Source organism: Aspergillus alliaceus (genome assembly GCF_009176365.1).
Source record: "Aspergillus alliaceus strain CBS 536.65 unplaced genomic scaffold BDW43scaffold_27, whole genome shotgun sequence".
In the NCBI taxonomy this organism is placed as follows: domain Eukaryota; kingdom Fungi; phylum Ascomycota; class Eurotiomycetes; order Eurotiales; family Aspergillaceae; genus Aspergillus; species Aspergillus alliaceus.
In genome coordinates this window covers 109227-125365 of record NW_022474710.1, presented here as the reverse complement: position 1 = coordinate 125365, position 16139 = coordinate 109227, and the positions used below count along the sequence as shown (strand labels likewise).

Below are 16139 nucleotides of genomic sequence, written 5' to 3'. Positions count from 1 at the left end.
TATCATCGTAAAGGTCCCCTCCCCAGCCCCCCTAAAAAGAAAAATCAATTGAATTAAATTAAAAAAGATACATTAGGTCGAATCCTATGATACATGCTATCTTTGCCCATTGCATAGGAGTATTATTGTCTACAGAATGTTTCCCTCCACATTTACGTAAGGACTCATGAGGCACAAGTTCCTGAATTCTTATCAGGGGACAAGGCTATCTTTATTGGGAAACCCCAGTAAACCCGAATAGTACCTATGTAGATATGTATGTATGTAAATGTAGATTCTAATGGGTCAATGAAGTTTCCATCCGAAGAACAGCTATTACGGTGACGCATCGGTACTAATTGATACTCCGTTCTTATCAATGTCCCATCGCCCCAATCATTGCTCTTCCCTCGGTAGATCTCAATTTTATAGACTTGACGACTGATAGGTACTAATGCTCTGTCTCGTTATCCTTGGAGTCCCCTCGCTTCTGCGGCTGAATGCTGATCATCGACCATTGTGTCGATCTGATTAGCGTAGGGGTCCACTGATAAGGCGTACGACTTGCTACTTCTCTGTACTCCTCGCCTCTTAGGGCTTATGCCAATTTCTCTCTCTCTGAACTCCGCAATAGTATCGATCGAATCATACAGAATAACATTAATTATATACCTCCGCACTTCTACCACGGAATAGGAAAGGGTCAATAACATAACCCGGCCCACCGGAATTACTTTGAATTACTTTGGTTCCTGTATGGACTACGTGGGGCTGAGATCTATTCGAATAACTGCTCCTTTTGCCCCCACCGTAACTCATTTTTCGTTCTCACCTCGTCCCATGGAATTCGGTTACCTCTTATCGAAGTTGAGTAGATTGTGGATCAGTGTTCCGTGTCGGGACGCCAGGAACTTCACTTTGAACCCAATCTTTTTCCGAATATCGACAGCTGGACCAACCTCTCAAGACGTCCGAGATAACGATTCTAGAAATGCTATTGGATTGTCATGCCTCAATCTTGGGATGGAAGAAATATGAATGTAGAGCTTTGCCTATGGAGTCACTCACAACCTTGCATTTATAAAGCGAACAAATTCTCTCCTAGAACATGTCCAATCCAGACCTGCGAGCAACCTCAAAGACTCAAAGTCCACCTAAGCCCGCCTTCTTACTTCTTTATTTCTCTTCTCTCTGAGAAAGTCTCTTTGTCTTCTATCAATTATCACAATGAAGCTCTCTGCCGTCATCTCTCTCTTGATCTCCGGCGTAACCATCGCTTCGGCTCTGCCATCCATTCCAGAGACCGCTGACTGTGTCAAGCCTTACTTGTGCTGTGGCGAACTCAAAACACCTCTTGACTCTACTGTTGACCCCATTCTGAAAGATTTGGGAATCAATGCTGCAAGCCTTGTTGGTTCCATTGGTCTGGCCTGTAAGTCGCCACCGTTCCTCTATACCTCCATTGGAGACAATCAAGGATATTTACCTAACTAATACACGTAGGCCACGCCTGGGATCAAACTTGTGAATCTGGGCCGAAGTGCTGCACTGAAGCCAACCTCCTCGTAAGTCCCCGCTCCTAGGTGATAAGGTAAAATTGAAATTTATTCGTCTAACTCATGATCTAGGGGGGCACTGTCGCTCTTGGCTGCTCGGACCTCGTCACTAAATAATACGATCATTGAAAGGTCTGCAAGTCACTATCACTGATGTGTGTATTGGGGTGAATGAGATATGCTGGATTGTGCTAGCATGATAGGACCTGACAGTCTTTGGACGAACTGTTGCCCGTTTAGCGCACTTGTCCATAATCAGTTGTAGTAGAATTGATATACTCAAACAAAAAGGCCTTGTTTCTTTGGCACTGCAGCCTAGGCACCAACATATTAATGATTTTGGAATAATATTCGTCAATTTTCATATCTCCTTGAGTCGGTTAGCATACATACAGGGATCAACCCATTATTATAGACAGTAAGACTAACTTAAAAAACTCATCGATGATAGTAGGATTATGATGTATGTCCAACAAATTTTTATTGCATGGAAGACATGTAGCTTACCTATAATTGAGTTTTGAAGCCATTTACTTTCCTTAAATGGTAAACGGGGTGGTGTTTCCCGCAATGGGAGCGAACTATACTTCTGTCATGGTGGATTCTCGATCATCAGAAGTGCGATTTTGTGGTGTAGTTGTCCCGAAATGAAGGTCAATCTGTCAGGGTCAATAACGGGGTTAACATGCTATATTACCACGAGCACATTGGTTTGGGGGGCAGCGCTTCGCGTTTTGCCAACCTCCAATCTCGGCATCATATCGACTTTATCGAACGACCCTTCGATTAGTGATACTCGACTCGCAGCTATAGCCTCCTCGATCTTGCCAGACCTCATACATATCGAGAGTCATAAAATTCCAAGAAATGAATCTGTGCAGACGGCATGGAACAGACTCGATTTCATCCTCGCAAATGGATCCACGGATATCCTAGGACTTGCAAATGAGATCGCCACATCAGGTCTGATACCCCCCAAGATTCTATCGTTTCCGAATAGCTACGGCAAATCTAAGTTCAATGCACCCCACCATACCAACCCATCACTGAAACGCCTAAGCATATACCCATTCAAAGCAAAGGGGGATGCACCTTATTCCGTTGCCGAAGATATCCTCCGGGCCGCCATTCACATTCCCAAATCATTCTCTTGTGACAAGAACAAGAAAATACCGGTGCTCCTAGTTCCTGGGACTGCCGTTCCCGCAGCTATGACTTTCTATTACAACTTTGGCAAATTAGGACGTGCCTTACCTGAAACTGATATAGTTTGGGTCAATATACCCCGGGCCTCGTTGGACGACATTCAATCAAATGCAGAATATGTCGCTTATGCACTCAACTATATCTCCGCTCTGTGCCTAACTAAGGCAGCCGTTATTTCTTGGTCTCAAGGCGCACTGAACATTCAGTGGGCCCTGAAATACTGGCCGTCTACCCGAGACGTAGTGAGCGACTTCATTGCTATCAGTCCTGATTTCCATGGAACCATGGTAAGGTGGCTCGTATGCCCATTCCTGCACCTGGTAGCCTGCACCCCATCGATTTGGCAGCAAGGGTGGGATGCGAAGTTCATCCAGGTCTTGCGGAGCAGAGGGGGAGACTCGGCGTACGTCCCCACGACCACCATCTACTCGTCGTTCGACCAGGTCGTGAAGCCTATGAGTGGTGGTGATGCATCCGCTATCCTTTCGGATCAAAGGGGTGTGGGGGTGTCTAATAACCATTTACAGACTATCTGTGCGAACCAGGCTGCTGGTGGTGTTTATACGCATGAAGGCGTGTTGTACAACCCGCTGGCATGGGCTCTCGCTGCTGACGCACTCCGTCACGATGGACCTGGCAATATCACGCGTATCGATACCCGAAAGGTTTGCAAACAGATCCTCCCGCCATATCTTGAATTGAACGATCTATTGGGGACCGAAGCACTCATGTTGGTTGCCTTAGTAGAGATCCTTGCGTACTTTCCGAAAGTCTTCGGCGAGCCTAGTATAGCGAGTTATGCGTTTTAAAAAGGCGGCCAAATAGCCGAGTGAAGTATTTGACTTATTCATTTTTCTCCTTGCCTTCCAAATAGGTCATCGCAATATTTTCCATTTTTACTTTTTTATTCTATACACTTAAGGGACAGACATAGCTCCACTAGCCTCTAGTTACAAGCCCGCCAGTATATTTCTTATGAGATGACCATACAATATATACCTGGTCTCCACCGGCATCATAATTTTTTTTATTGGTTTCTTTCTTTCTTTCTTTTGGCTTGCTTCCTTGCAAGACACCAGGCTAGGAACTCAGTTTACTAGTAAGTACTGGGGATGAAGAGGAGAGAAAAAAGAGATAATTGGACGGTGAACTGCCGATGGGTCACGGCATTGGTCAATAAAATATCACCATCCAGCCTCAAGTGCCTTTCCCTCTTGTATCCGTTCAATTCTCCTTCATCAACTCTTCAAGTGGACAACGAAGACGCTCGGCATACCTCACAACTTCACACCCCCCAATAAATGGAATGAACGGATGAAGTTGCTCCACTCTTCCCCAGCCGCCAAGACTGTCCGTTTCACTTGATCGTCAGCTTCCATATCAGCACTTACGTTGTCACTGGACAATTTTCGGTATATGATCAGATAGACTCATTGCGGAGTTTTATTGGCTTCCTCTTCTCCTTCAATTCCTTTTTTTCTTTTCCTTTCTATTTTTTCATTCCAAAAAAAGAAGAAGAAAAATGGGGATGCCGCCTTTTCCCCGACTCGGAGTAGTCAGTAGTATACAGCATTCAAATCTGTCGGCTGACGACGACCGCTCTGATGTCGTCTAAGTGCTTTTATCTTTCCTCCTTCCTAGCCTTGTTTTTCCTCTGCTCTCATGGTATTGTTGCAGAATTGGATGATGATTTAATGTCCTTTGTCACTGTCCGTCTAACCCAGCGCCCGGAGGATCATAATTCTGGCAAGTTCATAGCTCCCGGAGATCAGAGCGTTGAAATTCAATATTGCCTACTTTGACCGCGAATCCGTAAGTCCGGGATACTGGTTCGTGCCTTATGGCGTGATTGACCCAGAAGCCCCAACGAAGCAATGGAAGCTATGCCAAGTCGGGCCCTACATATACGATGCAGACGGCCTACGTTCCGTACTGGCGCGTTGGGAAATGACCAAGACGACAAGGATCTTTTGACTGACACGTCCATCTAGATTCTTATTTGGGCTGGGTCGTGCCTATTTGATAACCGCAATATCTTTGATTTCACGGTGGTACCTACAATTGATGGCGGTTCTCATTCATCCTGCAGCGGATATCAGGATAGTGGCAAGGACAAAAGGGATCGGGTATGCTCTGGATCAAAATTACGACGCAGAGAAAGCTGTTTCTGTCACCAATGACCTTGGGGCGTTCAACATGCATGAATTCAACATTCTCAATGGCGGAAAGACGGCTTTGGCTTGCTCATATCGAAACAAGTACAAGAATCTGGGGAATCTTGGCCGTCCCAATGAATACGGCTGGGTTGTCTCAGGTGGTTTCGTTGAAATGGATACGATTACTGGTAAGGTGCTCTATGATTGGGATTCCGAGGGCTGTATTCCTATCCATGAATCTGTGAAAGTGGGCCCATCGACGCCAGCCTCTGGGGAGCCTGGTTGGGATTATGTTCATGTTAACGCCGTCGGCAAGAACGCTGCTGGAACTATATACTATCGGCTCGGTTCACGAACACTATTTATCTAATTTCCGGACAGGATGGACATATCGTCTGGCGGCTTGGTGGGGAAAACTCCGATTTTGCTCAAGACTTCACATTCTCCAAGCAGCACCATGTTCGCTTTGTCGAGTCCAACGCCACACAAACACGACGATTTCCTTCTTCAATAATGCGTCGGATGAGCTTGAACAGGGAGAACTCACCTCCGCTGCTCTCATCGTGCAGCTCCACACCAGTGTTTTCCCCATGACCGCGAAAGCCATTGCACGTTACAACCGCCCTGATGGAGTCCTTACGCGGCTGCGCGGAAGCGTCCAGAAACTGCCCATTGGAGAGGTCTTTGTTGGATGGAGTGAAAAGGGGATATCAATCCGAGCATTCTCCCGAGGGCAAGGTCCTTATGCAAGCTAGCTTTGCTTCCTTGCGCTTTTCTACCTACCGGTCGTACAAATTTGACTTTACGGGTCAGCTTAGCACACCGCCGGACGTGGTCTCGTCTGTCTATGGGACGGATGAAACCGAGCTCACCTCCATTTTTCACGGAACGGTGCTACGGATATACGGGTGAGTCGCAACGGGGTGCCTGTGCTGGTAGGCAACACAACTAAAGTCGACTTCGAGACGATGTACATTGCGGATAGTTATCTAGACTAGGTATCGTGGAAGCAATGGATAAGGATGGAAACGTCCTTGGCACCTTTGACGTTCGACGCACTGAAACCCTAAATAACTGGCGACTGGCCGGGTTCCAAGGCGATGTCAAGCCAACGCCACACGACCGTTCGATAATTTATGGGGATAAAGCCGTCGCTGATGACGCTGATGATGTCGAAGAAACTTATCTCAGGGCTGAAGAGGTGGCCGAAACCATCTACTAAGCATGGGAGCTCATTCATGGGGTCGGAGGCCTTCTGATCTTTGTTTTGGTGCTATGCTCTACAGGCGGGACCCTGGCGGGCGTGTACTTGCATTTCTGGCGCCGTAGTATGCAGGCATACAACGAACTTGCGTCCGAGGAGGGTGAGCCGTTGAATGAGCGGTCTATCTGACCTTAGCCCTAACACTATCTCCCAACGATCTCACAAAGGGAAAAAAGCCCATGTTGTATATTGTTATAGAGCATATCAAAAAGTGTTTCGCTGCATACTTCTGGCGCTAATGTCTTTGGATAATGTACTCTCTAATCTTTTTACGATATACGTATGAATTGAGTATTTAGCTGAATAGAGAGCAATACTCCTCATTACTGAAGTATGAATTGTGTTGTATCGAGGATTATATTTTGGATATCCCATCGGGAAAACGGAAAAGACCCAAGAAGGACAAAATAATAATCAGCGATGGTAAGATGCAGCTCCGTATGTAAATAGCTTTTCTTCCAAACTATTGAATACAGGATCCAGGGACCCATTTTATATTAAGCGGCTGATGTTCTAAATCACTAGTCTCAATACCTTCCTTGCCTTGACCGGTCCCATTAAGTCCTTAGCTGGTCGTTCATCCTCCTGAATCTGAAACATTTTTGGCTTCATAAGTTCCTGCTCTAGGGCGCGCGCCACAATCCGAAGACTTTCGCTATTGAACCTTCTCATTTGAAGCTGGATACCCGCATAATCTAAGCCCCCGTCATAGTGACCGAATAGTAGAAGTGGCATAGACCAAAGTTCACCTATTTCCAATCGAATGGGCCAGTCGTAGATTGCTAGCTTAACATGAAGCACCTTCAGAGATACACAAGTTGCTGCTATCTCATCACAGGCATTGTACCAAGCGATGTCACTGCGGATCTTGTATTGGCGGAAAGCTGTCAATCGTGGCTCATTGTACATAATGTGGTTGAGCTCTATGTGGCGGATGGCAGCTCGTGCATCTTCAGAAGTAGTACTGAGAAATCGCACGATGGAATTGGTCGAATTGAAAATGAACTGCGCTGTTGAGTATACAAGAAGAATTGTCTCACAGTAAATGGTCCGGCAAGTGAAGACAAGGTTGAGTAAGAGTGGAGTTCGCTGGATACGGTGGCCACTAGAATGCATCACCTGCGTAGACGGGCTGCGGGGCTTTTGCTGACGATGGTAGAGTCGGTAACGAATTGGTCTGGAAAGATCAGGATTCTTATCCTTGCAACGGAGGATTTCGACACGATGTGGCTCAAAAAGGTATTGATAGATTAGCCAACGGATCTCTGCAGGAAGATGAAGGAACGGGGCAGGCTTTGCCAATACTTCAGAGAAATTTGGCTTCACAGCATCTGCCGGATTGTCCTTTCGTACTTCCATGCATTTGATAGCAGGTTGAGCAAGTAGAATCCTCGATATTGGCGTTGGATAGTCCGCCCTGTGTCGTTTAGCGTCGATTTTCGAAGCCATTGGAGATCCAAGTGGGCGCTTGTTGCTTGAATATCCTTCCTTAGGCCAGACATTTGCCAAGCTTTTAACGCTGCATGCATGATTTCGTGAAGATGAAGAGACAGTGTCCAACTTCGCTCTGTCGAGGGGGTGGTTCATTTTGGGAGCCATTGATATCTTCGCCTCAGCCTGTATTGTCTGAGATGAGCGAGGATTGGTTTATCCTAGGGTACTTATTAATAGATGTTCTAGAGACGAGTAATAGAACCTAACTTACCCTCTAGCTTCCTTGGCGGAGAGCTCTTCCGCAATACTGAGTCTATTCTAGAGTGTTAGGGCTAACGGACAATGGAAGTGATGAATGACTTACATTTGGGTGAGAGATTATTCTCCTAAAATAGGTATTCTGGGCTTCTTACTCAGGCTTTTCTCCGGGTTGGGCAGAAAATCTTTGGCTTTATGTATTCTTGTTTCCTCGACGCCTGACTGTGTGTGCCATGGTTGCGGAGTGTTATTGATGGCTAACGAAGTTAGGAGTAAGTGGCCTGAGCGTCTTTGAGCTATATTAGAATATGGTAAATAATACGAGGGATGATGGATGGAAATAGATGAGGTAGCAAAGGCTAAAAGAACAAGGAAGACATCGATCTAATTGAAGGGACCTTGAGTATTGAATGACAGACATAAGTAGGAATAGAGAACGAGAACAATGGTCAGCTGTGACCAATGACAACCATTTGTAAAATATAGACACATTGTGAGTTCAGGGTCAATGGCTTATTGAGGACTACTGAGAATGCACTGATTGTTTTGTTCAAGAGTGAGTAAATAATGTCCAGTTAATGGCGAGTGTGTACTATATGTACTGTACATGGCCATCTATGTATGCGTGGTACCATGTAGTACAGTACAGTAAAGTGATACCATCAAATACTGAAACAAGTCTTTACACGCTAATCCTGATTCACTTGGCCGCAATTTGATGTCAAAACAAGCAGGCAGCTCTTCTTTTTTCTATATTCTTTTCCCCGAAAAAAGAGCCCTAATCCGTCTTCCCTCTTTCAACTGCATTCAACGATTTCGATACTATTCCTCTTTCCTAGATGTCTTCCCGCTTTGGTGCCCTTCGCCATTCCGCCTTATTAGCTCCCTCCCGTGTGGCCTGCTCTCTTAATCAACCCGCAAGATCATCCCGACCCCACCACCTCCGACAAGAGTACCACCACCGCCCCTATTCCTCCTCTTCTTCTAACTCCTCTCAATACAACCGCTCTCAATTTCGAATCTTCCCCTTCTTAGCAATTATCGGTATCGGTACCGGATCCTACATATTCCTCGTAAAATCCCGTACCGGCGTTCTGAAACCGAAATCCGACTCTCAATCTTTTGATTCTTAACTTCCATTCCCTACGGGTCTATTCACTCTCTGACCAAGCGAGCATGGCCAACACCGAACATCCTACCCCTCGTTTCTCACCCTCCGAAGTCACGGTCGTTTTCCTTCTCGGTGGTCCCGGAAGTGGCAAGGGCACTCAATCCGCCAACCTCGTACGCGACTACGGGTTTGTCCATCTATCCGCGGGTGATCTGCTGCGCGCCGAGCAGATCCGCGAAGGCAGCCAGTATGGCGAACTGATCAAGACTTATATCCGGGAGGGCAAGATTGTTCCGATGGAGATCACTGTGGCGCTATTGTCGAATGCGATGGCGGAAGCGTTGAAGAACGGCGCCAGTGCCGGGGAGGGCAAGAAGGCACGGTTCCTGGTCGACGGGTTCCCACGGAAGTTGGATCAGGCTGTTTTCTTCGAGGACACCGTTTGCCCGTCGGAGCTGACGTTGTTCTTGGATTGTCCCGAGGAGGTTATGGAGAAGCGCTTGTTGAAGCGTGGGGAGACCTCGGGTCGTGATGACGATAATGCCGAGTCTATTCGGAAGCGGTTCCGCACGTTTGTTGAGACTAGTATGCCAGTTGTGAAGGCTTTTGAGGAACAAGATAAGGTTGTCTCCGTGTCGGCTACGGGCACTGTTGAGGAGGTGTATGCTCGTATTCAGGAGGGCTTCAAGGCCCGTGGTGTTCATCCGCAGTAGTCTGTTCCCATCCATATTGTATCGGTGTCAGCGATCTTTGTATCCTTTGTGGGTGTGAATAGCGCTTTATAGATGGTGTGGTTTTCTTTCTTTTTCACTCTTCTTTACATACCATGTCTACATATCAAAGTTCCATACAGCCAATATAGATGAAGATACAATCCGAATGATATATCACTTCGTATATGCATGACATGACTCGTGTCCATTGATCGGGCCCAATCCTAACTACATGCCAGGTGGGAACCTGTCTAGAAACAAATAGCTACCATGAACCGATAAAAATGTCGCCCGGGGAGAACACATGAACCAAAGAATAAACAGACGAAAGAAAATGGAAATACAACATAACACCTCTTCCCAGCCATTACACGACGAGCTTTTTCTATTCTTCTTTTCCCTTTCCGATGTGTATCGTGGTGTTTTTCTCTTGGAGTCGGTTACTCTGCAGCAGCCACTTCCTGAGGCTGCTGTTGCTGCTGAGATTGTTGGGCATTGCCGTGGCGCTGCCGACGGTCTCCAGACTTATTACCCTTGTCGTTCGACTTGCCCTGGGCAGCTTCCTCCGCTGCCGCAGCAGCCTGCAGACTTTCACGAACGAAACGCTCCCGCTCACTACGAAGGACGCCCAGAACGTTCTCGAGGCTGCGGCGCCAGACCATCAGACGGCCTTGCACTTCAGCCCACTGCTTCTCACCGAAAACACGGTAGGTAGCGCGATGCACCAGGAATTCGGAGCGCAGCTGAGACAGTTTGCCCTCGACCAGACCAGCACGGATCGTATCGATGACCCACTTCTCAACGTCTTCAGCCGGGACACGCAAAGCGGCAGCGATCGTGGCATAGGGCAAGGAACGGGACGGGGTCGAGGCGGCCAGAGAGGCCAAGGTTAGCAGGCGCATCTTGTTCTGCAGCACCTCACCAGCATCGGCTAGGACACCACCGGAAATACCTGCCAAGGGAGTGGCGGTGACGAAAGCTTCGTAAGCGTCGAGAGTGTCGGCGGTGAAGATCTCAAGAAGCTCGAACAGGGTGCTGTCGCTGGAGCGAAGGGCCTGAACGGCATCCGAACCCGTCAAGGGGGTGAAGTCGAAAACGGCGGGGTGAGTGAGAGCGGAGGTGAGAGCGCGGATGGCGAGGTCGCGGGCCTCCTTGGACGAAGCCTGCGCTGCGGGAATGGTCTGCAGAGCCTGCACGATATGTGTCTGTGCCAATTCGGGGTCCCCAGCAGCCTGAGCGGCGTCTGCCACGGCGAGGTGCAGGCGCTGGGCCTCGTCCTCATCCAGCTCCCAAGAGGACAACCAGGTAGGCAGTTGAGCGGTCAAGTGAGGCTTAAGAGCCTCGAAAGCGACTGTGGAGCCAGACTGGCGGATGACTGCGACAATAGCCAGGAAGACATGGAAGCGGCTGGAATCAGTAGGAGCGAGGGTGTTGAAGATGGTGGACAGGATGGAGATGGCCAGCGAGGGACCGAACTGAGAGGAAGAGGTGATGGGTTTGGCGAGATAGGAGCAGATGCGGGAGAGGAACATGTCAGGGTCGGAGGCGTGGTGAATCAGGTGGACGAGAAGATTGTAGGCGGAGATGATCTCTAATGATTAGCGTGTCAGTTTCTTTCCTGCCCTGCAGTCTGATATCCCGATCATTCTCGCTTGGGCGATAAGACTTGGGGGGACCACCCACCCTTCTCTGGAGCAGCATTCAACACGGATGCCGCCGAGACCAACTTCTTGAGGACCTCATCACGCAGTTTCCGATCGGGCTCAGCGTCACTCTGTTCCTGCTGGCGGAGGGGTTCCAAGAGCGGGGAGATTTCGGTCTGAAGGGTGGTGCCTTCGCTTTTGCGCAGTGCGTCGAGGTACTGGGCGAACTCGTCGGCGAGTTCGCTGAAGGAACCCTCGATGAGGAGGGTGGTAGTAGGGGAGGGCATTATGGTGAGGGACTGTGACGGGTGATAAGCAAAAGGAATGAAAAAAAATGAGGAAGAGAAGGAGAGTTGAATTCGGTCGTGGTTGTGGTTGGTTGGCGGGTGGAGAAATTTCACTGTGGGAAAAAGTCTTGGCGCGCATTGCGATAGATCAGCGTTTATACTAGTGACGATCACGAAGTAGATTTTTGCCTTACTTTTCACCCTACCACTACTGTGTATCTACTATCGAAACTGTACGAAACATCAAAGAAGGACTATTATTCTTCCATATGGAGTATCGTCGACTAGAATCGTAAAGGAACGACCAAACGCATGCACAAAACCATAACACAGCTCATTAACCGTGGCGTGAAGAACGGGGGAATAGTACGATGCACGGTAAGTCATATAGACGCAAAGAATAGAGGGTTAAACGAGAAATCAAGATCAAGCGGGGCTTTTCTTTGGAAATGATTGTAATCGCGTGTGTCATGATCAAATTCTGATCAGGCCATGGCCGTGCAATCAGAAGCTACCACCCTACAGAACGAGGTGGAGACCCAAGAAGAGCACCGTTGCCAGAATTCCAGTCGCATGGTCTTGGGCCATGCCCACGGCAGCATTAGGGGTCGTTGTGCTTGTGCTACCACTGCTCGTGGCGGTGCCAGTGGATGAGGTTTCGTGGTTGCTAGATCCCGAGGAGCCAGTCGATTTGGGCAAAGATGTGGCCGTAGTAGTCGATGCAGATGTACCAGAGGCATCTGAAACATTCTTCGAGCCACACTGGCTTTGAGCTTTCTTACACTTCTCGTCGCCGTCCAGGTCAGTTGAGCGCTGAATGCATTGCCTATAATTCTCCTGGCAAACATAGAAAGGGATGGTCTGCGCATAAGGCGCGACATCGGCATCAGTGCCATTGGAGCATGTGCAAGTGAACTCAAGAGTTTGCTGCGACTGTTAGACTTATCTAGAGACTCATACTGCTTTTAGAGGAGGGGGTGCTTTAAACATACCGAATCGCAAGTGTTCTTCTCCGCGACTCCGCCGCAGATCTTTGGGCAGGCGTTCCGCTCGGCGAGACACCAGGCAGCTGACGATGTTTGTTAGAGTCTGCTTTTCTGTGGATCATGCCATATCAAGCATTATATTACAACGGTTAACAGGGGCGAAGACCTACATTTGTCTCCCTGCTTCACCTGGTTTAAATCGAATCCATCAGGGAAGGTGTAGTTGCTGGCAGTAGTAGCTGCTGCGGCGGAGGCTACCAGAGTGGAGAGAAACAGGATCGGCAACATAATTAATGGTTGACGGATGGGGGTGGCAGTGGTGGTGTGTATGTATGGATAGTATAAGGTCCTCAATTGATCGGTATTCAATAATTTTGAGGACAGTATGAACGGATGGGATCTGACGTTAAATCGAGCCAGAGATGGAGAGAAGATGATAGATACAAGAACGCTTGGGGAGAGGAAAACAATTGGAAGGGGCGGGAATTGGTAGGAGATAAGAGAGAAAGCACAAGGGGGAAAACAAGGAAGAGGAAAGAAGTGGAATTTTAAGCCGGGGGTGGAATTTATCTGCAGCGACAGTAGTGTAGCACTGGTATAGCTCCTAAAACAAGTCACTAACCACTGGGAAAGTACTATTGAATGGACGGACGGGTATTTGTTTATATCTCAAGCGGGGGTGACACGCTAGGGACCAGACAAACGAGACAGGAAAATGGGTTTCTTCTGATCTGCTCCGTATGTCATTTTTTTCTTTCCCAGATTTAATTAAACATTCAGCAGGGGAAGAAATTTAACGAAGAATTATGATGTATTGTTGTTGTTATTTTACTATTCTATTTATTATTATAATAATTATTGTGATTTAATACATAAAGAGAAAGAATTCCAGTCATTTATTGGTATTCTTTCCTGCTTCTCGTCTCCCGTTTCAATTTTTTATTTTTTATTTTTTTTTTTTTTAATTTCTCTCTTCCACCACACCCCCCTGTTACTGTTACCATGATGATAATTTCGTCCATACCACAAGCAGAAGCTAAAATTCCATGGTTGGAATGTGCCCTCATTATGGAATCAATCGAGGTACGACACTAGGCCCAATGGAGGCACGCTAGCGCAGGTTGGAATTAGGGAATTGTCTCTGCAGGAATCAAAAGGAAGTTGCTCTGGTGGAATTCAGACCCCCATAATTCATTCCATTCATTCATTTTCTCTCTTCTTCTTGTTCAACAGTCATGGATAAGATTTTTTTTTATTAATATTTTTTCATATACACATACCCCAATGGATGAAGCTCTCTAGATTGGAGGATACTAGTACTTACTATTTTATCTCTCGTTAGGCCGGACCAATCGGGCAAGCCAAACCTGTAGCCGAGGTTGAGGCTATCTTAACCCAATCTGCAAAAGGATGATCTACGGAGTAGTATAGACGCAATGAAATAAGAAAGACTAATCCCTATCCATATCCAAACCACCGCTAATCATTCAATCCCTTCCTCTCTTCGCGAAAAATTAGAGAAGAAAAAGAACCCATATCGGGATCAAATCCATCGATAACAGCAATGGCCGATTCCATACCCCCATCTATCATGAATGCTCCCTTAACAGAAGAATCATCCCTCCATCCCTTTCGTTCCCATCCCCACGCCAACCGTCTCCTCAACCACCCGGAATACTATCCCATCCGTACCTGGTCACGCCTTCCAAAGCCCTCCACTGGCGAGGATGGCTACTTCGCCGGTACTTTAGCGACCTCGTTCACCATCCCTCACTGTTTGACGCTCCGCCGTCGATGGCTCCCCCCGCTCTCCGCCGCCCATCCGTCGTGGCCCTCTCCCACCGCTGATCCGGTCTCGTCGGAGCCTTCTACCTTTCCCCCGGATATTTTCATGCTGCTGGATCTAGCGACGCCAGGGGTCAGTGGACACCCATCGACTGCTCATGGCGGCATTGTCGCAACGTGCATTGATGAGGCAATGTCTTTGGCGGTGACCTTGTACTCTCCGCCGCCGGAGTTGGATGCTTCGGAGTATAAAGGGAGGGAGGAGGAGTTAACTCCTCGTGGAAAACTGTATACATCACAGTTGGATATACGGTACAAGAGACCTGTCACGGTTCCCGGTTTGCTCATCATCCGTGCTAAAGTGGTTGGTCGAGTCGGGAGAAAGTTCTGGGTGCGTGCTCAGGTCGTTCAAGCGGACGAGGAGAATCCGGATCAATTGATCGTCACCACTGATGCCATGGCGTTCTGGCTCCAAACCACATCAAGTTTGTAAAATGCATACAGTGGTCGGTATGCGATATATATACATGTGTGTGTGTGTGTGTGTAGATAGATCTATCACTTTATAGTTATGTACATATATACGTGTTCTTATGGTAAATATAGGTCAATTACATCTTCGTCTGCCGTTGCCCGAGGTTCCGACTGGCGCTCAACACCAATCCCACCTGCGTGCTCAATGCCACCACATCACCCTGTTCGTCCAGCACCACCACGTTCAGATCTGTTCTGCCATCCCGCACCACTTTAGTATGGACCCGGCTGTATAGCCATTCTGCACCCTGCACAGGTAATCGCTTCTTGAAGTCGATATTCAATGTGACAGTCGGATACCAAAACCGAGCAGTTTGTTCCGCTGACTCCTGCGACTGCGTGGACGCTGCCGATGCCATCTGGTCAAGCCCACTAAGCGCCATTGGAAACATATCCACTAGAAATGCCACAGCCTCGTTGGTCCAACGTGCCTCGCGATCCCCGCCAGGCCGAAATCGCGACCATTGATCGATCACCTTGGGATTCCCCTTTGCCGGGTCAGGCCCATACAGTTCAAGCTGCAGGGTTGCGCGGCGGAAATTGGGATAGGGGGACTGAAGAAGCACCCACTTACCATCCCGGCCAGTTTGGCCTAGCGCCGCTAGGTTTACGCTGCCATTCGGCCCCGATCCGGGTTGTGCAGCTGGTTGTAGACTCCAGTTGGTGTTGGAGGTAACGCCCATTTCAGCGGTAGGCGGACTCACGGTGACGTAGCCGGCCACCTTCACTTCTAGCTCACCTTTCTTTTCCTTCTTCTCGCTGGGCTGGCATAGGTTGATATGGATTGTACTGGTGCGCGCCCCTACTTTCATATCTTGGACTGTCAGAATAGCTGGGCCGGTAGCTGTGCGACGCAAAAACGAAAGTTGAATTGATATTGGTGTTGCCGGTGCATCGTACAAAGTCGGATGCGTGTGCGCGAAATGGGTAAGGGCGAGACGGTATATGACGGCGGTAGTGTATCCGCCGTGCGGAACTGCATAAATAATTTAGTTGTTTTCATTTCCTTCAATATATAAACTAGACTACCTTATCCGGAACCGCCGCCTGGGGGCGGAGGGATGGGTACGGGCAAGGTAAAGGAATAGACATTTAGCATACCTGTTCCGATACACCATTCATCTCGTAGCAATGCCGAATAACGATGCGAGTCGAGCGGTGTCACTTTGATCGCCTCTTCGAACACCGGGCTGTTCACCGGAAGAGCAGTCATGGCTGTAGTTTGTC

General features: G+C 48.1%; 7 protein-coding genes across 7 annotated transcripts; 3 read left to right on the top strand and 4 right to left on the bottom strand.

The window, feature by feature from the left end:
* Positions 1 to 1206: 1206 nt before the first annotated feature.
* On the top strand, positions 1207 to 6290 carry BDW43DRAFT_300903 (uncharacterized protein; the record flags this gene model as incomplete). Its single annotated transcript, XM_032044972.1, has 12 exons — positions 1207 to 1389; positions 1483 to 1544; positions 1931 to 1985; positions 2486 to 3406; positions 4500 to 4553; positions 4733 to 4867; positions 4899 to 5178; positions 5214 to 5365; positions 5425 to 5583; positions 5618 to 5788; positions 5883 to 6098; positions 6129 to 6290. The coding sequence occupies 12 exons, from the start codon at positions 1207 to 1209 to the stop codon at positions 6288 to 6290; spliced, it is 2550 nt and encodes an 849-aa protein (XP_031899385.1).
* Positions 6291 to 6582: 292 nt separating this feature from the next.
* BDW43DRAFT_278910 (uncharacterized protein) lies at positions 6583 to 8400 on the bottom strand. The gene is made up of 3 exons (XM_032042227.1): positions 7960 to 8400; positions 7867 to 7908; positions 6583 to 7813 (listed from the first exon to the last, which is right to left on the bottom strand). Exon 3 carries the CDS (start codon positions 7758 to 7760, stop codon positions 6675 to 6677), a length of 1086 nt encoding a protein of 361 aa, XP_031899384.1. The 5' UTR covers positions 7761 to 7813; positions 7867 to 7908; positions 7960 to 8400; the 3' UTR covers positions 6583 to 6674.
* A 230-nt stretch (positions 8401 to 8630) lies between these two features.
* Positions 8631 to 9847, top strand: ura6 (uridylate kinase ura6). Its single transcript, XM_032042226.1, has one exon. It carries the CDS (start codon positions 9030 to 9032, stop codon positions 9675 to 9677), a length of 648 nt encoding a protein of 215 aa, XP_031899383.1. The 5' UTR covers positions 8631 to 9029; the 3' UTR covers positions 9678 to 9847.
* An 8-nt stretch (positions 9848 to 9855) lies between these two features.
* On the bottom strand, positions 9856 to 11833 carry BDW43DRAFT_278907 (PCI domain protein). Its single transcript, XM_032042225.1, has 3 exons — positions 11802 to 11833; positions 11361 to 11734; positions 9856 to 11268 (listed from the first exon to the last, which is right to left on the bottom strand). The coding sequence occupies exons 2-3, from the start codon at positions 11605 to 11607 to the stop codon at positions 10118 to 10120; spliced, it is 1398 nt and encodes a 465-aa protein (XP_031899382.1). The 5' UTR covers positions 11608 to 11734; positions 11802 to 11833; the 3' UTR covers positions 9856 to 10117.
* On the bottom strand, positions 11754 to 13322 carry BDW43DRAFT_278906 (uncharacterized protein). Its single transcript, XM_032042224.1, has 3 exons — positions 12764 to 13322; positions 12600 to 12676; positions 11754 to 12534 (listed from the first exon to the last, which is right to left on the bottom strand). The coding sequence occupies exons 1-3, from the start codon at positions 12879 to 12881 to the stop codon at positions 12127 to 12129; spliced, it is 603 nt and encodes a 200-aa protein (XP_031899381.1). The 5' UTR covers positions 12882 to 13322; the 3' UTR covers positions 11754 to 12126.
* Positions 13323 to 13922: 600 nt separating this feature from the next.
* Positions 13923 to 15127, top strand: BDW43DRAFT_106113 (PaaI family thioesterase). Its single transcript, XM_032037831.1, has one exon. It carries the CDS (start codon positions 14158 to 14160, stop codon positions 14869 to 14871), a length of 714 nt encoding a protein of 237 aa, XP_031899380.1. The 5' UTR covers positions 13923 to 14157; the 3' UTR covers positions 14872 to 15127.
* On the bottom strand, positions 14990 to 16125 carry BDW43DRAFT_311930 (thioesterase family protein; the record flags this gene model as incomplete). The annotated part of the gene is made up of 2 exons (XM_032047268.1): positions 14990 to 15888; positions 16014 to 16125. The coding sequence occupies 2 exons, from the start codon at positions 16123 to 16125 to the stop codon at positions 14990 to 14992; spliced, it is 1011 nt and encodes a 336-aa protein (XP_031899379.1).
* Between the last annotated feature and the right edge of the window lie 14 nt (positions 16126 to 16139).